Source organism: Crinia signifera, chromosome 1 (genome assembly GCF_055691185.1).
Source record: "Crinia signifera chromosome 1, ASM5569118v1, whole genome shotgun sequence".
Classification (NCBI taxonomy): domain Eukaryota; kingdom Metazoa; phylum Chordata; class Amphibia; order Anura; family Myobatrachidae; genus Crinia; species Crinia signifera.
In genome coordinates, this window is record NC_139217.1 from 324510331 (window position 1) to 324536924 (window position 26594).

General features: G+C 46.2%; 1 protein-coding gene across 1 annotated transcript; it reads right to left on the reverse strand.

Annotated features, from left to right (window-relative positions):
• FITM1 (fat storage inducing transmembrane protein 1) lies at positions 1–26546 on the reverse strand. The gene is made up of 2 exons (XM_083188182.1): positions 25439–26546; positions 1–839 (listed from the first exon to the last, which is right to left on the reverse strand). Exons 1-2 carry the CDS (start codon positions 25630–25632, stop codon positions 221–223), a joined length of 813 nt encoding a protein of 270 aa, XP_083044308.1. The 5' UTR covers positions 25633–26546; the 3' UTR covers positions 1–220.
• Between the last annotated feature and the right edge of the window lie 48 nt (positions 26547–26594).

A 26594-nucleotide genomic window follows, 5' to 3' on the forward strand; every position in this document is an offset into this window, starting at 1 on the left:
TATTTATTATGAATACAGATATTAAGGTACCAGGTGGGGATGCGATACCATGATTTCTGGGAATGGAGAAGATAGTTGCTTTATTTTTCATTTGGTTAGCATGTGTATGATAGAGTCCATGTACTACTTAAAAAAATATTGCATTTGTCATTAGTTTCAAAAAGCAAATCTCAGCTGGCCATGGAGATGGGGAGATGCCATGCAAAATGTCAGTCCTTTCTCAATCCAGTTTATTTCTGGTTGCTGTCACTCTAGGAAACATTCCATAACCAGGTGGTCCAGGTGAGTAGGATTTACGGTACCAGCCGCGATACGTAATGTGCCAGCACAGGGTCCCCGCTGCTGCACCAATCACACTCTGTGTATAGTTAGGGGAATAAATCGCTGTGCACAACAAAAGCATATTGTACAGTCCCAGAAGACTGGCATTTAGTAAGAAGACTAAATGCAGAGCAGTGCCAGCTGGGTAGCCCCTGCGCAGATAGCGCACAAACACAGATAGCTCTTCGGCCAGGGATAAGCTGCATAAGGTGAGGGTAAAGGTTTGGGGAGAAATATGATAACCTTGCCACTGGTGTCCTTCTGCTTGACAACTTTGTCTATTTTCCAGCCGAGGTAGAAGCAGTGTACCAGGTGGCATTGGCTGGAGACAGGAACCAGTAAGATCCTCCAGTAGCTTGAAAAGGTATGGAAAACCTTGGCACAAAACTGTACTGACTCCCAGCCTTGCCAGGTGCATAAGACAGAGGAGCGGCCGACCAGTAGGTACCAAAGACACCAGCAAAACAAATCCACAGAGGAGCAGAAACGTCCAACCACAGGAGCAGTGCACGAACTTCCTGTGGAGTAAAGGGAGTTAGAGTGTATGCTGCTTGAGACAGGTTGGGCAAGTATGTGCATCTATGGAAGGGATGACAGTGTAAACATGCAGAGATCTAGTACTTAAGTTGTTTTATCTATGTAAAGGAGTGCACACACGGTGCATTTTTCGTCAAAATCAATAGCAAGTTAATCCAAATCGCATCGTGTTTAGCCACATCCAATCCCGATGCGAAGCCAATACGCAGACCCGCGGCTTCGGAATGGAAAGTAAAAATAGACTATAGTGGTAGAAATTTCTACTGTCTCGTAATGAGGGCCATGCTGCTCCATGCAGAATCCCCCCTCCAGGCCGTCACTCTCTTCCTGCCAGCCGATAACGTCATCCCACCGGCCGCAATTATGGTATCAATATTGGGGGCCGCCAAATCTAACCGTGTTTGCACATCATAAGAAACATTATTTAAAAAAAATATTGAAAGAAACAATAGTCTGTGATAAAACAACTTTAACCCTTTGAGTGCCAACATTGCTGTGAGAGATCCTCAAAATATCCACTAAAAATACCAGCGTCGCTCAGTGTCTGTTTTTTTTGGGTGCAATATTTAACTAAACTTCAATTAATTGACTTGGCTGTATTTCTATTTATTTATTCTAAAAGGACAGTCGCTGTAAACGGCGCTGGCATTTATAGCGGATATTTTGAGGATCTCTCATAGCAACGTTGGCACTCAAAGGGTTAAAAGAGAACTGTACAGTACAGATATACAGGTATCCAAAGGGGGAGGCAGCTCTCAGACAGAAATAAGCAAGTTTTCAAATGACAACTATATCACAGTTGGATATTTAGGATTATCAATGTATATTTTTGGGGTTAAATCCTTTAAATATTTTTTAATAAATAGGCACCACCAAGTAAATACCACTAAGTAAATGAATTCCTTATTTTTAATCTCAAAAACAGCCCATATCAAAAAATAATGTAATGACATGTTATATTATAATGCACCTTTGCTTTATAACATGTCCTTACATTTGAACTTGGCTCCTAGTTTATTTGAACTAGTCAGTAGACATACTGTATGTATAATCTACATGCAAGGCTTTGCTGCTAATATTGGGGGTTATTCTAGTTCACTCCTTCTGGCAAATTTCTTCTTAGATGGACAAAACCATGTGCACTGCAGGTGGGGCAGATGTAAAATGTGCAGAGAGAATTAGATTTAGGCGAGTTATTTTGTTTCTGTGCAGGGTAAATACTGGCTGCTTTATTTATACACTGCAATATAGATCTCACTGAAGTAAAACCCCACCCAAATCTAACTCTCTCTGCACAAGTTACATCTACCCCACCTACAGTGCACATGGTTTTGTCCATCTAAGAAGGAATTTGCCAGAAGGAGTGAACTAGAATAACCCCCAATATTAGCAGCAAAGCCTTGCATGTAGATTATACATACAGTATGTATAATGTCACTGACTAGTTCAAATAAACTAGGAGCCAAGTTCAAATGTAAGGACATGTTATAAAGCAAAGGTGCATTTTAGTGACTCTATGGTCTCTAAGTTTATACTGCCATAACTGTGTTCTGACAGTGTAATATCCTTCCATGCAGTTTGCAGCCAGTAATGACAAGAGTGAGAGGGGCCCACTGTCTAAAGTGACCTGCCCCCCCCCCCCCCCCCCCCCCCCCCCGAAGGCTTATTCCGACACTGTATACACACACACCATATTTATATTCCGTTTTGTTTAAGGGGAAGGCACAAAACTCCAACTTGCCTCCGGGCAACTGGTATGAACTTACGCTTTCGGATACCAAATAGAGACCCTCATATACTATAGATTGTAAGCTTGCGAGCAGGGCCCTCCTACCTTTGACTGTCTGTAAATACCCTGTTTGTTGTATCACTGTCTCCTTTTGCAAAGTGCAATGGAATATGCTGTGCTATATAAGAAACTTTTAATAAATAATAAATAAAATATACATTATGCCAGGTAGAGCCACTTATACAGTGTGTATAGATTTTTTTTTTTTTTTTTTATGTCAACATTTGGGCTGTGATTGTGGATCTTTTAATTTTCAATAAGGTATGGGCCTTATTCTAATTCACTCTTCTTGAAAAAAATCCTTCTTAGATGGACAAAACCATGTGCACTGCAGGGGGGTAGATGTAAAATGTGCAGAGAGAATTAGATTTGGGTGAGTTATTTAGTTTCCAGGCCAGTGTCCAGAGCTAGACGTCTAGATCTAGACACCTAAAAAAAATATACAAAAAAAATTATCCATACCGGCCTAATGATCCATACCCCTTAAACCTTATGCCAGGTGAATCCTACACATTATACCAGGTAGAGCCCTTAAACACATAGGAGGTTATTCTGATCGGTGCGGCCAAACGTGCGTACGTTCGCTATTAACGTACGCTAGCCGTACGCGGCCGTTAGGGTTAGGTCCACCCACAAATCAGCCGCTTACGTACGGGCAGAAATACCGCAGAAGGGGAGTGGCTTACAAATGAGCGTACGGCAACGTACGCGGACGGCCCAGCCCTTGCACTCCGACTACAGGCGTACAACTGAGCGTACGCCGCCGTTTACGGACGTCTCTCGTCCGTCTTCCCACCGCCTTCTTGCGGAGATCTGAGCGTACGCCAGCTTGCACGGACGGGTCCCTATTGTTTTCAATGGAAAACACAGGTTATGTCACCGCTCGTGAGAGTGAGCGTACGTCCGTGTACGCTGCCATACCCTTCACATATATGGACCTGCAAATCTTGCCTCTCAACTACTAATCTGACAATTGATTAATTAATCTATTTGTTATTCAATTATTGTTTTCTATTAACTCAATTGTCTACCTTAATAAAGACCTAATAAAACTACATTTGAACCCTCATTACATGTATATTTGTTATGTTCTAATGTGGCATTTTAATCACTATCTATGTGTCCCCATATTGCTGTTACTTTTACATCAAGTTATGTTGGTGTTTCTGTATATGTACTAAATTATGTCCATAATTACTTTGTCCACAATGTGTAACATGTATACCTACCCTGATGTTATGTGTGATGTTTTAATCTAACAACAATAAACATGCATGCATTTTCACTATGTGTTATTTTACTCAAAAACACACACATTCACACATCAATCATTACCCCTCACCTCAAATTACAAGTATAACTTACAGTACACATCTGTATGTACCTACCCTTACAAGCCCTCTAACATATTTCTGATTAAAAACACAGGCAATTTCGAACTGTACATAAACTTTTATTTATAACACAAATAATAAGGAGGGGGGGATAAAAAAAAATTAAATGCGGGCCTCCAGAAGGCCAAACAGGATCTGGAGGTACAGGAGGGTGAGAACGATCTCCTGCATTAGGGCTGCCACCTCCTCCTGCTGCTGTTCAGTGTCTGTAGTGAAGGGATAAAAAAAATAAATTAATATATAACATACACAAATGTTTGTTGTATTTGTACATAATAAAAAGTTCAGAGTTATGTGTGAAGGCCACATACATTTTTAAACTACATTGAAGATGGGTCTGCTGTAAACACAGTACTAAAAAATAATATGTTAACACACACATACTGTACATAGTAAATAACATTAATTCAATTACTCCTTCTTGAATGTATGTATGCTGAGACCCAATTGGTAGTTTGGTTTTGGGGGACTGTCCTCTAACCTCACAATTAGGCTGTGCTATTTAAGGGTTATGACATTGTTGTGGCTTAAGCCAGGGGCTCCCAATCTTTTTTGATTCACGGCACCCTAGAAAATCAGACTTTTTTTCACGGCACCCCTAGGTCAATTTTTTTTAATTTTGATTGGGTTTATATGCGATTCTTACCAGCACTGGTTTTGCTCATAAATAAATAACCACTAATAATTTGAGTTGGTCCTAGACCACCAAGCCGTGGCACCCCTACATGTGTCCTGAGGCACCCCAGGGAGCCACGGCACACAGTTTGGGAACCACTGGCTTAAGCACTCCTTACTATTTAAAATTTAGGACATTGCTGTACAAATTATAGGCCTCCAGCTATGTTTGTAAAGCATGCATCCGCATGGCCTCACACACTATGAACAAAACAATATCTACATTTATGTTGCACATCATGCTGGGAACTGGAGTTACCCAACACCTGGAGCCACATTACTACCACACCACTAATGTCGGATATCTTATTGGATGTACTGTTATGTCAATTATTCAAGGGGTGAGGCATGGCCACACTCCAAAAAACCACCAAGGGGACCCTTGTTCCTGGAGAAGGACAGGACACACCCAGGGGCGTAACTAGGTTTTCAGCGCCCCCCCCGCCGGATGTTTTTCGGCGCCCCCCCCCGCCCGCCCGCCACCCGCCACCCCCCCACCTAACCTGACCCCCCTTCTCACACTTACCTGTCCCCGCAGTCTGCATCTCCAGTGGCGTAACTATACCTCCGCAGCCCCCGCGGTGGCGGGGGGGTGCAGAGAAATTGGGGGCGCCGCCGGGGGGGCTGCGGAGGTATAGTTACCTGTGGTCTGCATCTCGCCCGGCTCTCTGCCGGGACCTGCCTGACGTCACGGTCCCGGCCGGCTCCTGCAATGAAAACTGACTCTTAGAAAATGGCTGCCCCCATACTGCAGACAGAAAACTGTCTGCAGTATGGGGGCAGCCATTTTATAATAGTCAGTTTTCATTGCAGCAGGAGCCGGCCGGGACCGTGACGTCAGGCAGGTCCCGGCAGAGAGCCGGGCGAGACGAAGACCACAGGTAACTATACCTCCGCAGCCCCCCCGGCGGCGCCCCCAATTTCTCTGCACCCCCCCGCCACCGCGGGGGCTGCGGAGGTATAGTTACGCCACTGGACACACCTCATGGTCGCCCTGCAGTGATATGTTGCAACTAATGTTGATGTTGGATACACATATGTGGTTGTTGTGATTGTTTATGTGTAGAAATGTGTAGGTAAACATTAGACACATTATTTACTTACGGCTACTTGAGCCATCCTGGTCGCCGCTGGTTGGCTGTGCGTTGGTTGGGGGGATCAGGAGCAAGGGGGATGGGATGGGAATTTGGATAGAGGTAGTGGGTGTGAGTGGGGATTGGAGAGGTTTGGGGGTGGGTGGTGGAGAGGTGTAGGGGGGTAGGAAATGGGGTGGGGAGGGGGTGGGGGTGGGGGTTGGGGTGGGGGTTGGGGAGGGGGTGGGGGAAGGGGATAGGGAAATTGTGTGGGACCAAGCATGAGCCATTGGCTCGGCCTCCTCTTCCTCCTTCTCCTCTTCCTCCTCCTCTTCTTCCTCCTCCTCCTCTTCCTCCTCCTCTTCCTCCTTCTCCTCTTCCTCCTCCTCTTCCTCCTTCTCCTCTTCCTCCTCCTCTTCCTCCTTCTCCTCTTCCTCCTCCTCTTCTTCCTCCTCCTCCTCTTCCTCCTCCTCTTCCTCCTTCTCCTCTTCCTCCTCCTCTTCTTCCTCCTCCTCCTCTTCCTCCTCCAGGGCTGCCTGGTCCAGGGCTGCCTGGTCCCGGGCTGCCTGGTCCCGGGCTTCCATACGTGCCCTTGCCCGTGCTGAAATGTTCATGTTGATGGCATAGAAATCGAAGATTGGGTTTCATAAAAAAGGGGGAAAGAAAAATTCACATTAGTCATGCTCATAACCTTCAAAATTATCATTGCTGTGATATTTCAGACATTTATCATGCAAACTAATTGATATCCTACACCCAAAAACTGAGCAACTACTTAAACCCCCCCCTATACACCCCCTATACACCCATATACCCCCCATATACCCCACATATACCCCCCATATACCCCCCATATACACCCCATATACACCCCATATACCCCCCATATACACCCCATATACACCCCATATACCCCCATATACACCCCATATACCCCCCATATACCCCCCATATACACCCATATACACCCCCATACTCAGGAACATATTTATAAAAAGTACACAAAACATTGCTAAAAAACGCTGACATACTAGTAATCAAAACTTACATCGGGCAATATGGCGGCGAAGGCTGCTGAGTAACACTGGCTGCCGCCTGCGCAGGTCTGACCAGCGCCGCTCAACCTGCCCCAGGCTTCTGCGGACGCCGGTCGTCGAGAAGATCAGGCGGCGGGCAGCAGTATACGCCCGCCGCTTGTCCGCATTACAAACATATGGGCCCCTGGGCCCCAGGTGACGGTCCATAACTTCGACCAGGGCCAAAAGCGCAGAGGTGGAAAAGGGCCTAGCTCGAGGACAAGTCATAGTGGCAATGGCGCAGTTATTAATTGCAGGTACATATATCACTTTTGGTACTTGCTGATTGGTCGAAAAAATTGTTTGTTTGGTATTAACTTTATTAATCCCTCTTACATTAACAAACTGGATGCGAATAGAAACTTACGCGGACCGTTCCGATATACACACACCACAACCAACAGCATGCATTCAATGAAGAGAGAAGTACTGTATTTACAGTGTGTGGAAAATAATACACGCAACCCTCTACTTAGAACTACGCTGCTTAAAGGGGGCACGATACACCGATATGCATGGAGAGGAGTACTGTATTTACAGTGTGCGGAAAATAATACACGCAACCCTCTACTTAGAACTACGCTGCTTAAAGGGGGCACGATACACCGATATGCATGGAGAGGAGTACTGTATTTACAGTGTGCGGAAAATAATACACGCAACCCTCTAGTCATAACTACGCTGCTTAAAGGGGGCACGATACACCGATATGCATGGAGAGGAGTACTGTATTTACAGTGTGCGGAAAATAATACACGCAACCCTCTAGTCATAACTACGCTGCTTAAAGGGGGCACGATACACCGATATGCATGGAGAGGAGTACTGTATTTACAGTGTGCGGGAAATAATACACGCAACCCTCTAGTCATAACTACGCTGCTTAAAGGGCCACAATGCGACATGTTGCTGTATGACAATTTCATACACATTACATATGTAAGGAAAGCATTGTAACGTGATGTTTTGAAATGTGACTCACAAGGCATACACGAACTCCAACAGATACCAGCTGACAACACTCATCATTGGAATGACAGGTGCACACATTTCACGATGTAGCCCACAATGCTCCACAACCTGTGTATGTGCATATACAGGTGATTGATCAGGTGCGTTGAGACCTGCGTAATTTAAGCGGAAATTATCGGCGGGAAATATCGGCGTAAATTTGCATCTACATTGCGGGAAAAAATATACGCCCCCTTGTTCATGGCGGGAAATTAACATATAAATATTCAGTCAGATGCAGGCCACAATTGCTGCAAACATGTCTGACTCTGACGATTCAGCAGCAGAGGACGCTCTGCAGAGAGCTACAGCACAATCCCTGCTTGATGCACTGAACAAGAGGGAACAGGAGCGGAGAAGGAGGGCCCAAGAGAGGAGTAGCCTGCAAGACCAAGCGGGCCCCTCAGTAACAGGCCCTGTTGAACCTCCACCAGCTCCACAAGGGCCAAGCAACCAGCCAGAACAAGAGGTTGCATCTCTCCAAACAGGTGTGACCCAGCAGGTGCATGGTGAGAGAACTGGGGCCACCAGAAAACGAGCTGCAACATCGAGGGTGAGGACTGAGCAGGATACCACCACCAAAAAGAGAAACCCTGCATTTGTAGAGGCCGAAATGCGAATTCTAGTGCCCAGGGCACGCGAATGGATTGAATTGGCAACCAGGAAGCCTAGTTCCAGTGCAAGGAGAAACCTTTGGGACAAGATCACAGAGGAAGTGAACCAGGTGGCACCAGTGGTCAGAAAATGGGACGCGGTGAAGAAAAGGTTAGTGTGTTTGTCAGGGCTATTTTTCAGCAGTCTCCAGCAGGAACTGAGGCCCTTATTCTAGTTCACTCTTTCTGGCCAAATATTTCTTAGATGGACAAAACCATGTGCACTGCAGGTGAGGCAGGTGTTACTTGTGCAGAGATAATCAGATTTGGGTGAGGTTTTACACCTGCCTCACCTGCAGTGCACATGGTTTTGTCCATCAAATAAATATTTGGGCAGAAACAGTGAACTAGAATAAGGGCCTCAGTTCCTGCTGGAGCCTGCTGAAAAATAGCCCTGGTGTTTGTCCCCCTGATAATGTCATATGTGTGTACATATGTTACATGTATGTTTTGAGACTAATAGAAAGGTGTGTTTGTAGATAGTGCTACACTTCAATGTCACATGTGAACACAACCATGTCTAATAACCCACATTGATATATGAAACATGCACCATTGGTGTGATGTGAGGTTATGGGCACAGTTCTGCTCATGTGAAGTATGTGATGGGACAAGAGAAAGTGTGTTTTTGAAAGAGTTGTTGTAACATGTTCCATATGATGCTACTGAAACAACAATGACCAAACTGTGCACATGTAGCTGCTGAGAAACTACACATCCCAGTATGCCATTCCATAGTTAAATTACTCCATAATAACCACATTGTCAAGCTATGGTGGAATGTGTAGTTTCACACCAGGTGGAGGTGCCTAATTTGGCCATGGATGATGTCATTTCTGCATAGTGATGTATGTATGTGCAGTTAGTGGCCTAATGAATGAGATGAGACACTGAAATGCCTCCTAATTAAGACATGAATGTGTGTGTGGGACACATATGGCCAAAAAACATTAGATCACCCACACTAGGAAATGTCACGTAGCTAGGGGTACCACATAGTCCCTTTAATTCCGGACACATATTAATTACACAGGTTCTGTGGCTGGCTGACTTCAAGACTCCACTTCACCTAATTTTAAACTGCCACAGAACCTGTGTAATTAACATGTGTCCGGAATTTAAGGGACTAGGTGGTAACCCTACACGTAGCACAGTGGTGCACATATCTCATGGTGATATTTGTATTTTTAAACTTGTAGGTGGACTGACTTCAAAACGGCAATGAAGAGGAAGATGACTGACCGGTACAACCACAGCATGTCCACCGGGAGAGGTCCTATGCCTGACCATTTGGAGTATACCCCCCTGGAGCTGGACTCCATGGACGTGATTGATGTGGGGGAGATCAGGGGGATCTCCAATATGGACAGTGAGCTCCCGGCGGAGGTCTTTGCTGCTGCTTTTGATGGTAAGTCACAGTAATGCATTGTATTTAGAAATATATTTTTTATTGCGTATGTGATGGTGACATTGTTTTCAATTCTTATCCTAGAAGAAGCAGAAACCCTGGATGTACCGGCAGCATCTTCCTCTGCAGAGCCACAGGTGGAGCAAGTGGTCCAGCCTCCACCAAGAAGACACCCCCAGCCCCAGCCACAGGAGACATGGCAAGAGAGCATGATGGTGACGCTGGAGAGGATCGAGCAGCAAGGGGTGGATGCTGCGATCCGTCAGCAGCAGGTGGCGGAATTTCTGGCGGAGTGGAAGGCCACAAACAGGCTGCAGTGTGAGGCCTTGACCCGCATTAACGACACTCTGGCGGCTGGCATAGTAAGCATTGGCCAACACCTCAGCCGCCAGAATGAACTTCTTGCGGAGCAGCTGTCCACCGCCAGGTCCCTAAGGGACAATCCCCCATCTGCTGCCCCACCCCAAGCTGCTCCCCAACCTTCCACCTCTGCTGACCCTCCTGTGTCGACTAGGGGAAGACGCCGCAAGGCAGCTGACCCAAAGGCCCCTGTCCCCAAGGCCCCATCTAAAAGGGGGAAAAAAGGGCCCAAATAATGAGACCTGGTTCACTTCCTCTGTGGTTGGACCCCAAATGTTTAAATTGCACTGGACATCCGCTTCCTGAGTTGGCCATCTATCCATTTGCGTGCCATGGGCATGAAAGTTCGTATTTTGACCTCTACAAATGCAGGATCAATTTGTGGTGGTGTGTATCTTGCTTAGTATTCACCCTGGTTGTTGCAGTACGTATTCTGGTGTCCCCATTTCTTTCACCATTGCATTTGCAGGGTAACACATGTTTGGAGATATGCAACCTCTTGTTCTGGCTGTTTTATTATTTGTGTGTCTATTTGGTACTTATGTAGTAACTGGGCTGCCGATTTTGAAATCGGGTCCATCGCATCGCATCGCACCCGACCAAATCGCATGCGATGCGATGCGATGCGATGCGATGGACCCGATTTTTCCATAGGATTCAATGTTAAAATGGACTGAGTCCATTTTAACATGGAATTCAATGGGAAAAAGGGGTCCTTTTCATACCCCTACTATCCAAGTGGGCATGGAGTTGGATATAAACCTGTGGCGAGCGTAGCGAGCCACCGAGCCCGAAGCGTGGCGAGCGTAGCGAGCCCCGCGAGGGGACACAGAATACCGTCCCCTCGCGGGGCTCGCTTCGCTCGCCACGCTTCGGGCTCGGTGGCTCGCTACGCTCGCCACAGGTTTATATCCAACTCCATGCCCACTTGGATAGTAGGGGTATGAAAAGGACCCCTTTTTCCCATTGAATTTCATGTTAAAATGGACTCAGTCCATTTTAACATTGAATCCTATGGAAAAATCGGGTCATCGCATCGCATCGTATGCGATGCGATGCGATATCGCATCGCATCGCATCTGATTGTATGCCTTAACTTAAGGCATACAATCAAAAAATCGGCAGCCCAGATACTACATAAGTACCGTCTATTTTATTTGTTTATTTGATTTCTCACATTAAAGTGTCAAACAGCAAATAAATTTATTTTACAAATTAAATCTAAATTGTGGTATGTGTAATTTCTTGTGTGAAACAAATACTAGATTTATGTGTACTTACTGACCAGGGTATTTTTGAACATTTGTTGAAGTGTGGTCGAAGTTTCCCATGTGTAACCCTCTCCATGGCCATTCCCATGTTCCTATCCAACTTTTCCCTGCTAATTAGTTTGTGTCAGCACATGTGCAGAGCAACTTAATAGGTGAGAAAGCAGTTTGTGTGCAGGTGAGGTAGCTCCTACAGTAGTAGGTAAAAGCAGGTCCAGAACAATGCTTTCCTCATGGAGTGGGTGAGGCAGACAAACAAGGGTGAAAAGGTACATTTGTGTAGGAATGCATATGTGTCCTCCCTAAAAAAAGATGTGTGAATGGGCCAAACATGATAAATTAGCTTGTGAACAAACATGCCTAACTTTTTAAATATATATGATTTGACAGTGTCATAAGCAGATGTAGGAATCCTTTGTTAGAGAGATGAGAGTGCAATAATGTGATTGGTGGCATCTTACATCCAGAGTGTAGTCAAATCCAAATCATAGCAGATGAGATAGTGGTACAGGTCATTATTTTGGGTACTATACAAAGATTGTGTGGAAAATAGTGGTCATGGGCTTCAAACATTGCTGAAACATCCTTTGTAGGTGTTAGATGTGGTTTATGTTATTGTATCCTAAATACAAAACCTATGTTAGTATTAGAGTGAACACGTTGACACATGTCGACTTGTGTAGATTGAGTGTGCTACTGCGTAAAGTCTATGAAAGCACGTAGTGAATGTGTCTAACTGTTTAGCAAATACCTACCTTAGCGTATAAAAAGATTCGGTACTTTTTACCTAGCACGGCGCCCACGATCTTGATCGTGGGCATCGTGAGGTAAAAAATCGCGTCGGTCGCGTTGTGTGCGGGCTAAAGGTGCCCGGACGCGACGCGATGCTCACGATTTCCCATTGAAAACCATGTTAAACATGGAAATCGTGTCGGTCGCGTCGCGGCCGGCCATAAATGTGCACACGATGGCCACGACGCGATGCCCACGATTTCCCATAGGAATCAATGTTAAAAGGCCCGATGGACACGATTTTCATGTTAAATGGCTCAATGGACCCGATTTTACCATAGGAAACAATGTTAAATGGGCCTTAGAGCCCAAATAGGCACAATTAACCCTTAAATGTCCCCCCAAATTTTGAAACGCAACCCCACGATCCACGCGAACCCGAAGCGTGGCGAGCGCAGCGAGCCCGCGAGGGGCGGCGGTACGCGTCCTCCGACCTTTTCATGCCCTACTATCCACGTCGGCGTGGAGTTGAGAATAGAATAGTGTGGCGAGCGCAGCGAGCCACCGAGCCCGAAGCGTGGCGAGCGCAGCGAGCCCCGCGAGGGGACGCGGATACCTTCACAGGTAAACGCGTCCCCTCGCGGACTTCACAGGTGTCCGCGTCGCCACAGACACCTGTGAAGCCCGCGAGGGGACGCGTATAACTGTGAAGGTATCCGCGTCCCCTCGCGGGGCTCGCTGCGCTCGCCACGCTTCGGGCTCGGTGGCTCGCTGCGCTCGCCACACTATTCTATTCTCAACTCCACGCCGACGTGGATAGTAGGGCATGAAAAGGTCGTAGGACGCGTACCGCCGCCCCTCGCGGGCTCGCTGCGCTCGCCACGCTTCGGGTTGGCGTGGATCGTGGGGTGGCGTTAAAAAATTGGGGGGGACATTTCAGGGTTAATTGTTCCTATTTGGGCTCTAAGGCCCATTTAACATTGATTCCTATGTGGAAATCGCGGGCATTGAGGCATTTGACATAAAAATCGTGTCCATCGGGCCCTTTTAACATAGATTCCTATGGGAAATCGGGGGCATCGCGTCGCGGCCATCGTGTGCACATTTATGGCCGGCCGCGACGCGACCGTCGCGATTTCCATGTTTAACATGGGTTTCAATGGGAAATCGTGGGCATCGCGTCGGTCGCGTCGCGGCCAGCCATAAATGTACCCGCGATGCCCGCGATGGGCGCCGTGCTAGGTAAAGAGTACCAAAGATTCTTACCTTAAATTAAACAAACCTTTAAATGTGGAGAAGTATAGAAAGAGAAGCTTCCAATGTGTTTGCGTGCTGTGTGTGTGGCTTGCAGGTAGTGAAATCATGCTTAGGACTTAATAGACTGCAGCATTGCTTATTACATTCAGGTGTATGTGTTTGAGTAGTAATCAGCGTTAATTAGCAAACTCAGGCGCACGCTGGCATGCGGTATCTGTAGGGGTGGTTTGAGATGGCGGTTGGCGGACGCCTGTTTTGTGTCCGAAATGAACGGTGCCTTAGTCGATCGTGCGGTAGTAGCACCGCTCATTTTTTGTGCACACCCCCGTGTACGCCCATATTTACGCCCATTTTCCCTCATTATTTCGGCCGCTCCCATCAACACGCCCCTATGCCGCCCCATTACCCGTACACTCGCGTACAGGTTTTTTCGCACGTTGAGACCCCGGCCGTAAGCGTTGTGGAGTGTTCGCGCCGGCGCATTAGCGTATCTGCACATGCGCAGATCATGAAAAACCCCGGGACGTACGCGTACGGCCCGGCCGCTCCAACCAGAATAAGGCCCATTATGACAGAGCCCTTGTTACACCCGAGTGAAATCCCGCCCATGTGCATGGCTGTGAATGTGTTTGCAGCTATTCATGAGGGGAAAACCATTTGGAATCACTTAGCATCAAATGGTTTTCCCCTGTGTTCGCAGCACTGAGTAAGTCTAGACTTACTTAGCGCTGCGAAGGCCGTGGGGAGGAGGCCTGGGCACTCCCACTCCATTATAGGGAGTGGCATAAAGGTGACATCAAATTGGTCCCATATATAAATGAGTGGAGGTTATTCAGACCTAATCTCATTGCTGCGAATTCACAGGCTGGCGGATTAACGATTGACTGCACATGCGCACAAATCGTAACATGAATGCACAAGGCCAATCATTGATAAAATTCAGCATCTTCTTTTTTTAAGTGCAAGCTGTTTCCAAATTGATTGACAGGAAGCCGGCATTTGCGGGGTGGTAACTGGTTGTTTACTGGGAGTGTCAGGAAGAACATAGGCGTGCCCAGATATTTTCAAGGAGGGTGTGTGACATCAGCTCCGGCCTCGATCAGCCTGTTTCTATTGCTTCGGCCAAGTACTGTAGGTTCTGGACTACGCATGGATTGCACACACTGGTAAAATCATTTGATGTGAGTTGCGACTGGATTTGCAGCTAGTCACCGATTTGCAATATTTTCACAAGCCTTTTGCAGCATTGCACAGAACAAGACTTCACTCTAGCGCAGTGGTTCCCAAACTGTGTGCCGTGGCTCCCTGGGGTGCCTCAGGACACTTGCAGGGGTGCCCTGGGTTGGTGGTCCAGGACCAACTCAAATTATTTATGGTTAATTATTTATGGGCAAAACCAGTGGTGGTGGCTGACAATAATAAAATGTATACAAACAGAAACAAATCCTGCCCTTTACCACATAACTGACCCTAGGAATTGCATATAAACCCAATCTAATTAATTTTTGGGGGGCCGTGAAAACATTTTGATACTCTAGGGTGCCGTGCTCCAAAAAAGATTGGGAACCACTGCTCTAGCGGGCTGGCAGCTTTTTGATCGCAGGGCTCTGCAAATCAGCAGAGAACGGATTGGTTCTCAATAACCCGCATAGGCATCATATTGCTAGCGATAACGCTAATTTTGATATGGAGCGCATTAATTCTGACATAGTTGCATCCAACCATGGTGGCCTGCATATTGATCAAACACAGGGCCGGTGCAAGGCACCGGAGCGCCCCAGGCGAGTCGGGCTGGGGGCGCCCCGGTGCCGGGGGGGGGGGGGGTGGGGGGGGGTGGGTGGTGTGTGTGAGGTACCTGTCCTACCGGCGCTGTCTATTTCAATCTGGCGGCGGAGGCAGCGGGGGTCCCTGCAGTCTATTAAAAATCACGAGCGCTATCCGCCTGGCTATGCGGAAGCGCTTCTAGTGTGAAAACTCTGGCAGCACGCTGATTGGCTGAGATCAGCGTGCGCCGTGCTGCCAGAGTTTTCACACTAGAAGCGCTTCCGCATAGCCAGGCGGATAGCGCTCGTGATTTTTAATAGACTGCAGGGACCCCCGCTGCCTCCGCCGCCAGATTGAAATAGACAGCGCCGGTAGGACAGGTACCCGGGCGGCATTTTCCGCCCTCCAGTGGCCGGCGCCCTAGGCAAATGCCTAGGTTTGCCTAGTGGTGGCGCCGGCCCTGATCAAACATAATGCAGTATTCAATGAGGCCAATTCACCATGTTTCATGGTGAATTTGTGCTATTTTGACTTTAGAAGGTGATTTTTTTTGTGTCAGAAAGTGAATCACCCTATTCAACAGTGAATGACGGACAATTCGCCATTTGATACTCTCCACAACTCGCTGTGATTTTTCAATGTGATTCGGCGTGAGTGTATTCAATGAGAAGATGGCGAATTGCTTTCTAAGTGATTTTCGCCGTATGTCACCGTATAGCAATCGCCATCTTTTCATGGTGAAGTGGAATGAACTTTTAAAATAAAGTTGTTTTTAAAAATTTGGTGTAAAAAAATCAGGAATTTTATTTTGTGAAGGGGCATGCTATTTCTATTCATGTGCTTACAGCACATGAATATATATTTAATTTAAAATATATATATATTTTTACACATAACAGCCAGCAGGGGGCCGGGAGCCGAGAACCGCTCATTACATATTCATATATTCACTGCTCCCGATCATTACATATGCACGATCGGGAGCAGTGTTAGCAGCTCCTACTCGGTCCCCTGCTAGCTCTCCCGGGGGGCAGCTTGTGCTGCCTGGGTCCCGGGGAGCTCTCCTACTCCCCACATACATTCTGGGGCAGGAAGGGAGACTTCCATCTCCCTGCCTGCCGCCGTCCCCCAGCTCCCTGCGGCGTTAACATTCGCCGTCAGGGGCAGCGAGCCCCCGTGGCATTGAAAATTGTGTCAGCGAGGGCTGGCAGCGAAGGCTCCAGCCCTCCGGAACACGGCGACTGTGCAGCGAATCCTAAATAGGATTCGCTGCACAGCGCGATTTGGCTCATTGAATACTGCCTAATGAGATGTAGGCTATATGTTCATCCTCACCACCCTACCAGATGGCATAATGCTCAGTGCATCCCCAGCTTTATTTCAGATGTTTGCCCACTACTCCAGAGGCCAGTCTTTTTACACTGTGGCATTTATTTACTAAAATGGGAGTTCTATTGAAGATGAAATGTTGCCCATAGCAACCAATCAGAATCTACTTCATATGTATTTAGCACCTTCTACAAGATGATATAATCTGATTAGTTGTCCATAGCAACATCCCATGTGAAATAGAACTCCCATCTTCATAACTAAACCCTGTGTGCTTAGAATCCAGTGAATATACCACCTTCAGCGACCTAATTTTGAACCTCTTGTGTCTGTGGCCTTATGGTGTATTGTTGTTGCCTTTTCTTTGGGCTATACATGTCTCAGAGTGCTTTATCTTGTTATACTCCGTTCTCACTGCAGCCAAATTCACGGGTCTAGCATGTAGACCTGGGAATTTGCCTTTTAACACAGGATTTTTGGCAGTGTGAACAGGTTGCATATCCGGATCTCATACACGGGTAAAACCCTTCTTTTTACCCGTGTCTGAGATCTGGGTATGCAGACACGGGTTGACCCATTCACACTGCCGAAAAACCCGTGTTTAAAGGCAAATTCCCGGGTAGAACTTCTTCACCCGGGAATTTGCCATGCAGTGAGAACGGGGGTCCAGTGCGGCAGTCCCCGGCATTTTAATGCCGGGTGAAAGCCGTGTCTTTCTCACTCGCAGTGAGAACATGGCAGAAGATATTTTTTAGGCCAAACCCTTCCTTTTTTACCACAGGTGGCTTCCAAGTATCATTTGAAACAGGTTGTTCCTCCCAGCTTCACTGGAGAAAGCCTTATCTTCTACTACACAACTGTCTTTGGATGTTGGCCCGGCTTTACAGATTTAAGTCTATTGCCTCAATTAGGTATACAATTTGTCTTTTGGTGTTGATGGATACCCTTGCTGTGGAAAGTTCCACATGTAATGGCTAAATATTGTTCCCCAGAAGGACGATAAAGGAATTCTTCAAAGTTCAAAGGCTGGGGTGGAATTATCTACTAGATGGTGCCAAATGCCTTGTGTCACACTATATAACCAACATATATTGGCTAAAGGCAGTGTCCCCTAGGTGAACTACAAAAGAAGGAATTTTACGGGGAGAACAAAAATAATTTTTGGTACTTATGTAGTATCTGGGCTGACGATTTCTAAATCGGGTCGGATCGGGCGCATCGCATCGCATGCGACCATCGGATGCGATGCGATGACCCAATTTTTCCATAGGAATCAATGTTAAAATGGACTGAGTCCATTTTAACATGGAATTCAATGGGAAAAAGGGGTCCTTTTCATACCCCTACTATCCAAGTGGGCATGGAGTTGGATATAAACCTGAAGCCGAAGCGTGGCGAGCGTAGCGAGCCCCGCGAGGGGACACAGAATACCGTCCCCTCGCGGGAAGCGTGGCGAGCGTAGCGAGCCCCGCGAGGGGACACAGAATACCGTCCCCTCGCGGGAAGCGTGGCGAACGTAGCGAGCCCCGCGAGGGGACACAGAATACCGTCCCCACGCGGGGCTCGCTTCGCTCGCCACGCTTCGGGCTCGGAGGCTCGCTACGCTCGCCACAGGTTTATATCCAACTCCATGCCCACTTGGATAGTAGGGGTATGAAAAGGACTCTTTTTCCCATTGAATTCTATGTTAAAATGGACTCAGTCCATTTTAACATTGATTCCTATGGAAAAATCAGGTCATCGCATCCGATGAGATGCGATATCGCATCGCATCGCATCTGATTGTATGCCTTAACTTAAGGCATACAATCAAAAAAATCGGCAGCCCAGATACTACATAAGTACCTAATTTTTTTGTCCATATGTTGCATGCAGTCGTTTGACAACTGATACACTTCCTCATTCACAGCAAACACTTCCCCAAAACACAACATTATTAAATGCCTATATGATATTGGATTAGCTCTGAACATTAATTTTTAATTAAGTAGTTTAGTTTATAATATCTATTTCCAGTGTGCACAACCCAGAGGGACTATTGATAGATTACACACAACTAAGTGGGCTAGAAGCAAAAGCTTTGAAAGCTAGTCTGCTAACTTCTGTGTTTGTGCATGTGTGAGAAAGAGATGTAGTTTCACTCTCTGCCAGCAGACGGCAGTGTTTCGGGGACTCACGGACACTAGACCTATATAGATGATGAGGGGTGATTTAAAAAAGTAATTATGAAACTGCAATATTGTAGATATTTTCCAAAATGTAATAGAAAAGAAAATAAATGAGGGAATTTCTATGTACTGGCACAAAATATACTTCCTAGCATAATGTCAGGAAATATTACCACATTTGAAAGTAACACATAAGATGGGTGAACCAAGTAGGTGGACTAAGGACCTTATTCTGGTTGACTTGCAAGGCTGCAAATTTCGCAGCCTTGCGAGTCCCCCAGACGCTGCCCGCACGCCCAACCAAACTCCCGCAGGCATGCGAATGGATGATAATGGACCATGACAAATTGTATAACTAATCCAGCAAAAAGTCCACCTTCTCCATTATCCACTTACAGACAGCTTCAGAGCCGACTACCTCACTAAGGGCTAGATTCTCTATGCTTCAAAAGTGATAAAAGGGAGAGTGATAAACAGCCAGCCAATCAGCTCCTACCTGCCATGTCACAGACTGTGTTTGAAAAATGTCAGGTAGGAGCTGATTGGCTGGCTGTTTATCACTCTCCATTTTATCACTTTTGAAGCTTAGATAATCTGGCCCCTAATCCACAAATTAACCATACATGTAGAAGTTAGATTGTAGTGCAAAATGATTTGATTTCCATTATGTGACAGTATAGAAGTCTTTGTATCATCTTTATAGTGCATGATCTGAATACTATTTAGCCAACCTTAGGAAATGATGACAGAGAGGCTGATTCATAGCTGTACACAAATAGCACAGCTGCTGTTTTTGTACACAGTGGCTGTGCTGAAATATGTAAAAGCCTCTAGAGCAGAGGTTCCCAAACTTCTTTGAATCAAGGCACCATATAGTATTCGAATATTATCCACGGCACCACGAGGTCAAAAGCTTGTATTCATTTGTCATCTTTAGGTTTATTTATGTAGTGAGGGACAAGATTTTGCTCCTGTTTGTCCACATATTTTATTATCAGCAGCCAAAAGAACTGGTTTTGCCAATTACATTGACCATTACTAAGTTTAATTGGTCCTGGACACCGGAGCGCCCCAGGCGAGTCGGGGTGGGGGCGCCCCGGTGCTGGGGGGGTACCTGTCCTGCGGCGCTGTGTATTTAAATCTGGCGGCGGAGGCAGCGGGGGTCCCTGCAGTCCATTAGAAATCACGAGCGCTATCCGCCGGGCTATGCGGAAGCGCTTCTAGTGTGAAAACACTGGCAGCACGCTGATTGGCTGAGATCAGCGTGCGCCGTGCTGCCAGAGTTTTCACACTAGAAGCGCTTCCGCATAGCCCGGCGGATAGCGCTCGTGATTTTTAATGGACTGCAGGGACCCCCGCCAGATTTAAATACACAGCGCCGTAGGACAGGTAACCGGGCGGCACAAAATGCCGCCCTCATGTGGCCGGCGCCCTAGGCAAATGCCTAGATTTGCCTAGTGGTGGCGCCGGCCCTGCCTGGACCACCAACCTGAGGCACCCCTGCAAGGCTCCCAACAGCACACAGTTTGGGAACTACTGCTCTAGAGGCATTTGAAGAAGTAAAAGCTGCCGTCAGTGCTGTGATACTCTGAGGACACAGCAAAAAGATAAACTGCAAGCACATTGGACACTTGAGTAATGGAATCCATTTATCTGGCCAAAATATCCCTGGATCTGGAAATCTATTAATTGTGATTGCTGATGTATGGGGCCCTTAACACAGGATATCCGGTGAAATCAAACTGATGGTGCAAGGGAAGCTGGATCTGAGGATACAGCCACTGCCTTTGGCACAACCAGAAAACTGTACCAATATGGCTCCTGAAACGCTACCAGTCACCACCCCCTAACTACCAGCAGCATGTCAATCATGCGAGTGACATCACACCTCCAGATCTACACATGTGCAGCTTGGCTTCTTATGAAAATCTCTCAGAGATTATGTGAATATCTAATATCTGAATCAGGCTAAAGCCCTGTACACACAGGGCGATATATCGCTCACGCTGAGCGATATATCGCTCGGTGTCCCGTTTGCATCAGCGACCAGAGATGCAAGCTCCTGCGACCAGCGATCACTACGGGCAGAAAACAGGAGCGCGCTCCCATCGCTGGCAATATAGTCACTCAGCGACCATATTTACAGCGATATTTGCTATATTATCACCCCCGTGTGTATGCACCGTTAGAGTGCAGGCTCCTTCATTTAAAGATGGAAGTTAAGAGTGAGAAAGGTGTTGAGGTTCAAGGCGCTCCAGCTTATAATTTCTTTATAAAACATTAATAAAATGCTAATTGTATGGAAGAAATTGATTATGAGGACATGGCTATAAACTCTTTGGAAGAATAAGGATCAATGCAATCAAACATTTATCAAAAGACAAAAATCTCTTAGAAAGTAGCCATAGCAGGGATCAGGTCTGGCAGTATGCGTTCCAACCGCACTTAGGCAGAGAAGGGGATTTCTACCTTGCCGATGTAATATTTTTGAACTGATGCTGATTTTAGTTCTACCAGCTATACCCCTATTTATACTGTATTTTTCAACACACCCTGTACGTTACCTTGTCATTTGTTTTTTGTTTGCTATGTACGGCGCTGCGGACACTTTGCGGCGCCTTATAAATAAACGTACTACTACTACTACTAATACTCACAAGTGCTGCATGTAGTAAAGGCTATCCCGATTTCCACCCATTCTTATGAATAATGGGGGTGATTTTAGTTTAATCAGATGGGGTCTAATTCTACCCAGTTCCAATGTTTGGTGGTCTGCGCATGTGCAGCTCCCACTTGCGAACGGCTTTGGCGAAATTAATAGTCGCCAAGCCATTCACAAGGATTGGGGAGGCCCAGGGGCGGATGGTGGCAGGGACTGGGGTTGCTCTTGGGAACACCCAGCCTTTTATGGACGATGTGAGCACGGGGCGGGAGGCTGATGTCAGCCGTCTGCCCCATCTTTGCAAATAAAAGTCAATTAATAGATGGTCAGTGACCATCGAATGATTTGTCCTGCAGCGGAGACATGCGAGGGGATGTGTCTTACACATCCCCTAGCTTGTTAACATGGGGATTTGGTGGCGCAGGGAGGAGGCTGGTATTTGGCGGGGCTGTGTCTCTGGTGCTCGATAAGCGGTGAGCTTTGCAGATTACTGAGCTAACCAGAATCAGGTCCAATATGACAACAGTTTAATATTGGGGCTGTTTTTAAAGTAGTATGACTGTTGGGAACACACTAGCCCACAGGTTCTCAAACTCTGTCCTCATTACCCCACACAGTGCATGTTTTGCAGGTCTCCTCACAGAATCAAGTGAAATAATTAGCTCCGTCTGTGGATCTTTTACAATGTGTCAGTCAGTAATGAGTACACCTGCCGGATGACCTGGAAAACTGTGTGGGGCCCTGAGGACCGAGTTTGAGAACCACTGCACTAGACAATGGCCCTTATTCTGATCGCTTCACTCGGACCCGAATTTGGCCAGTGTTCCGATGATGTGCGTATATCCATGCGCAAAACCATTTCTGCGCATGCCTGTACGCAGGGAGCGAGCGGACTCAATGAGAATTCCGGTCACCAAGTGCTCGCTCCTGGCGTTCCCATGAAAACGTAGGGAATGTGTATGGAAATGCGGTCGTGATGTGCGTGTGTGGGGGGGGCGGACAGCTGACTTAACCGGATGTCAGCTGCCCGCCCATATCCCTGCTTTTCTTTGCTCATATGTACGAGTGGTCTAGATCACTTGTGCATGGGCGAGCGCTTTCCACATCATTCGATGGTTGAGACCATTGAATAATGGGGGAGATTCCCACAGGCATTCAACTGGATGTTCACATAAAACATCTGTTTGCATGCCGACCGGCAGAATTCGGCATTCGAATGGGCGGCGCCGGCGATCCATTTGCTAGGCGGAGTTTGGTACAATCGCTTCGGCCTGTGCAAGGGTCCGAGCAAAGCAATCAGAATAATGGCCAATATATTGGATGAATTGTCGTTTTCAGCCAAACTGGACAAATCGTCCACATCTCCTGTGTGTGTGCATGTACTATTGCACGTTCCTGTGCATTGTTCATCACATTTTCTCTGTGGTGCTAGCAGATCAGAAGACATCTTTAACGACAACATACTACAGAATGTGGCCACGTAATGTTATAAAATGCACAGTTGCACTATTTATCATTTGTGTATAGCTGATCAACTTATTTATTTGTTTTGATCGGCCACGATCCAAGCACAATTTTTACTGTGATGGTTACAATTGCAGATTTTCCCGCCATCCCACATAGCTGAGTGCACTTTGTGCTGGCATCTCCTCAGAGCAGAGGAGAAAAGCACCTGGATTTTGTGCTGCTCATGAAACAGGCTTCATAAACTACTGTACCGCTGATGTGCACAGCAGAATACAGATCAAACCAAGTACCTAAAATATAACCTCATTCTAGCTGATCTTCTGTAGCCAGTAACAGGATATACAGGAAGCATACATAGTTGTACATTGAATGAGAAGATATAGCTGGGGTAATTGGGTTACATTAAATAGACTGTGGAACATAAAGAAAAGTGCTGAACTCACTAAGGCTACAAGCATTAGGTCGACATACATGAAGGTCAACATGGATTAGGTCGACAGGGTCATTAGTTCAACAGTCAAAAGGTCGACATGGGGTTTTGCACTTTTTTTGAGCCGACATGTGCCCTACCATCCACAAGGGGGCTTGGTCGGAGAATAGTGTGCCTGAACCATGCAGAGTGCACGCGGTGCTACCTTTTAGTGTCCATGTCGACATTTGAGACAAAAAAAGTGAAAACCCCATGTTGACCTAATGCATGTCGGGCTAATGACCCTGTCGAGATAACCCATGTCAACCTTCCTGCATGTCGGCCTAGTTACTGTCTGTGCAATGATCCGTACCCTATTTAACTAGATTCCAAAATACATATAGTAATGAAGACAATGTATCAATGGGGTTACTCCAAGCAAGATTGGGGCAGATGTATTAACCCCATCAGTGGTGTGTTTTTTAAGGAAGTGCTCCCCACTGGGTGAGTTTTTTAGGGAAAGTGCTCCTTAAAAAAAACCCAACCACTCTGTCGCCAGGGGCCGCTGATCACCTTGTTAGCCGCTGCCCGGACTGCCCCCGGCAAGTCGCTGGGGGGGTCGGCGCTAAGCAGCGGCGGGTTAAGCCTGGTGAAGAGATAAAGTGGAGATAAAATGGAAGGAGATAACGCACCAGCCAATCAACTGTGTTTCAGATGGGAGTGGATTGGCTGGTGCGTTATCTCCTTACACTTTATCTCTTCTCCAGGCTTAAAGGCCCTCATACACTATGCAATTTGAGCATGATTTCACTCGATTCGGATAAATCGGGCCTAGAAATCAGAAATCGTCCCAAATCGCACATGTCGACATCCCGACTGATGGAGCGGGGGGGGGGGGGGGGGGGGGGGGGGGGCTGCAGAGGGAACCAGGGAGACGCGGCATGCAGGGGAAGCTGAATAGCAGTGGGAGCTGCCGGGACAAGTTGGACTAATGTATGGGGCCTTAATACATCTGCCCCAATATATAATCTGGCAGGGAGAGAGCAATTAAGTAGTACCGAAGTAAAAGGTACTGTGGTCCATAGACTATTACTCACCTAGTAATGTTTACTATCTGATATCTAGTTGCTATGAGCTACTGCACCTTGTACCAGTTTACTTGCCTACATTTCTGTGGAAAACCCAGAATGCTGGCTGATCGTATAAATAACCATGGCATGTTGTGTAGCAGACAACCAGGTTAGTGTGCCAGACAAAAAACCCCACTGTCAGAAATGTACTGTACCAACGAGCAGAACATGGACCAAGTAATGGAAAATCACACCATTCAGAACTGATCTCTAATATAAAGTAGTTACCATAAAAAAACACAAGACAAATGTAATAGGTAATATGTTTTTGAAAGTATAGAGATTTCAGAGAGTTAGCAGTTACATTTAAAACAATCATGTATAGAAGGTAAAAGCAGGTTTGTTTGCCTTCGTAAAAGTTGCCAATTTAAATCTTAAAGGATATACAGACGGTGCAATTGCAAATAAACCCGATAGAATCGCACGGCAAGCAAAACGCAGTTGATTTGGACTATATAGTACAGATCTGTACTGTAGAGTCTTGACAGCACAGTCTATTTTTCTATTCGATATAGATTAAACAGGAGCGCGCATAGGGATTGAATGTGGCTGAAATCCGTTTGATTTTGATTAGATTTTAATTATAGTCAAAATCTAATTCAAAGTTAGTGAGAATTGCACCGTGTGTACGGGACATTACTGAAAACTCCTTAAAATCTCAAAACTTTAAAAAACCTGCTACCTATTACATTTGATCCCTAGGATGCCATGCATGTATTGTAGAGTAAGAAACAAATGCAAGCTGGGAAACAGAATATAAACTAGTCATAATGTGCTAAATTTCACATTCCATGGATCAACATACTGGTTATAGTATACTTGGTTATATATTCTAAATCGGTACACCCCAATTCAACTTTAGTCCTGCGCCCACTGTTACTTAATGTTCCGTAACAAAACCGAGTTTACCATTACCAGCCTAGCTCACATCTTTCTGTGCTCCTCATATACTTACACGTTGAAGAAGTTATTGGAGTTGGAGAAAATGCTCTTGGGGTTATTTAGTCCCTGCAGGAAGGGGGTCAGACTGACCACGGCTGCCAACCACAAGTGATATCCTCGTCTCATACACATACTCCCCACTATACGGGCACAGATTTCCGAACAGGCACATACCGGGGCACACAAACAGTTGCTGAGAGTAGCCATGTCAGGAGAAGAAAGTTTGGTAGATGATGTTGATGAACTATGGGTATAAAACTAGATAGGATAGATGTAAGATGCGGTAATAAAGTTATAAGGAAAAGAAATGTGTGGAATATGAAAGAGGGGAGTGAGATTGTAGCATAGAACTGATGGGCTGAATAGAATTGTAAGACAGATTCATAGCACAACTCACTCACAGGAGACATGAAGCAGCAGGCACATAGCACACAATCACAGAAACTGCTCCACAACAGCTGTTATCCTGCCCTTCACCCCCTCCCCAGGAAGGACGCCTCAGGTCCCATCCCCCTATCAGCTGCTGAGTGCCTTACATATGACACTGGGTCCCTGTCCATGTTGCTATGTGTAGGACCAAGTGCAGGTACGATGACATTTTTTGGAAAGTACCCATTGTGCCATATGCTACACTCTGCAATGACTTGTTCATGGTCCCTGTCACACATACTTGTACTGTCATGACCCCATCCTCCGTGAGAACCCAATAAAAGAAAACACTACTTAATATCAATGGATAAAACACACACACAAGTGTATGTGTACAAACAAACATGTACCCTAATTATAGAATAGTAACAAAAAAGCAGCGAAACAACAACTGAAATGACACTGCAACCTATTTACTTCTCCTTAAGGTACTAATAACTATAAATACAAGAGCTTGCTTAGGTGTGTGATATATGCCTTTACAGATTAATCTGGTAGAACACCTTTAGTTTAAGACAATCCATTCAAACTGGATGTGGATATGGCTGGATATTGGAGTACTCAAGATACAATTCACAAAATGTCATGTCACCAAAAAGAGCAACAAATACTATTTAAAGAGAAACTCACACAGATATTGTGTCCAACATGCAGACATGTGGCTTATGTAATAGTCTGCAAGATGCCTGTTATGTGGGAATTCCAGCGAGTACGCCTGTATTTTTAAGGCGGCAATCATA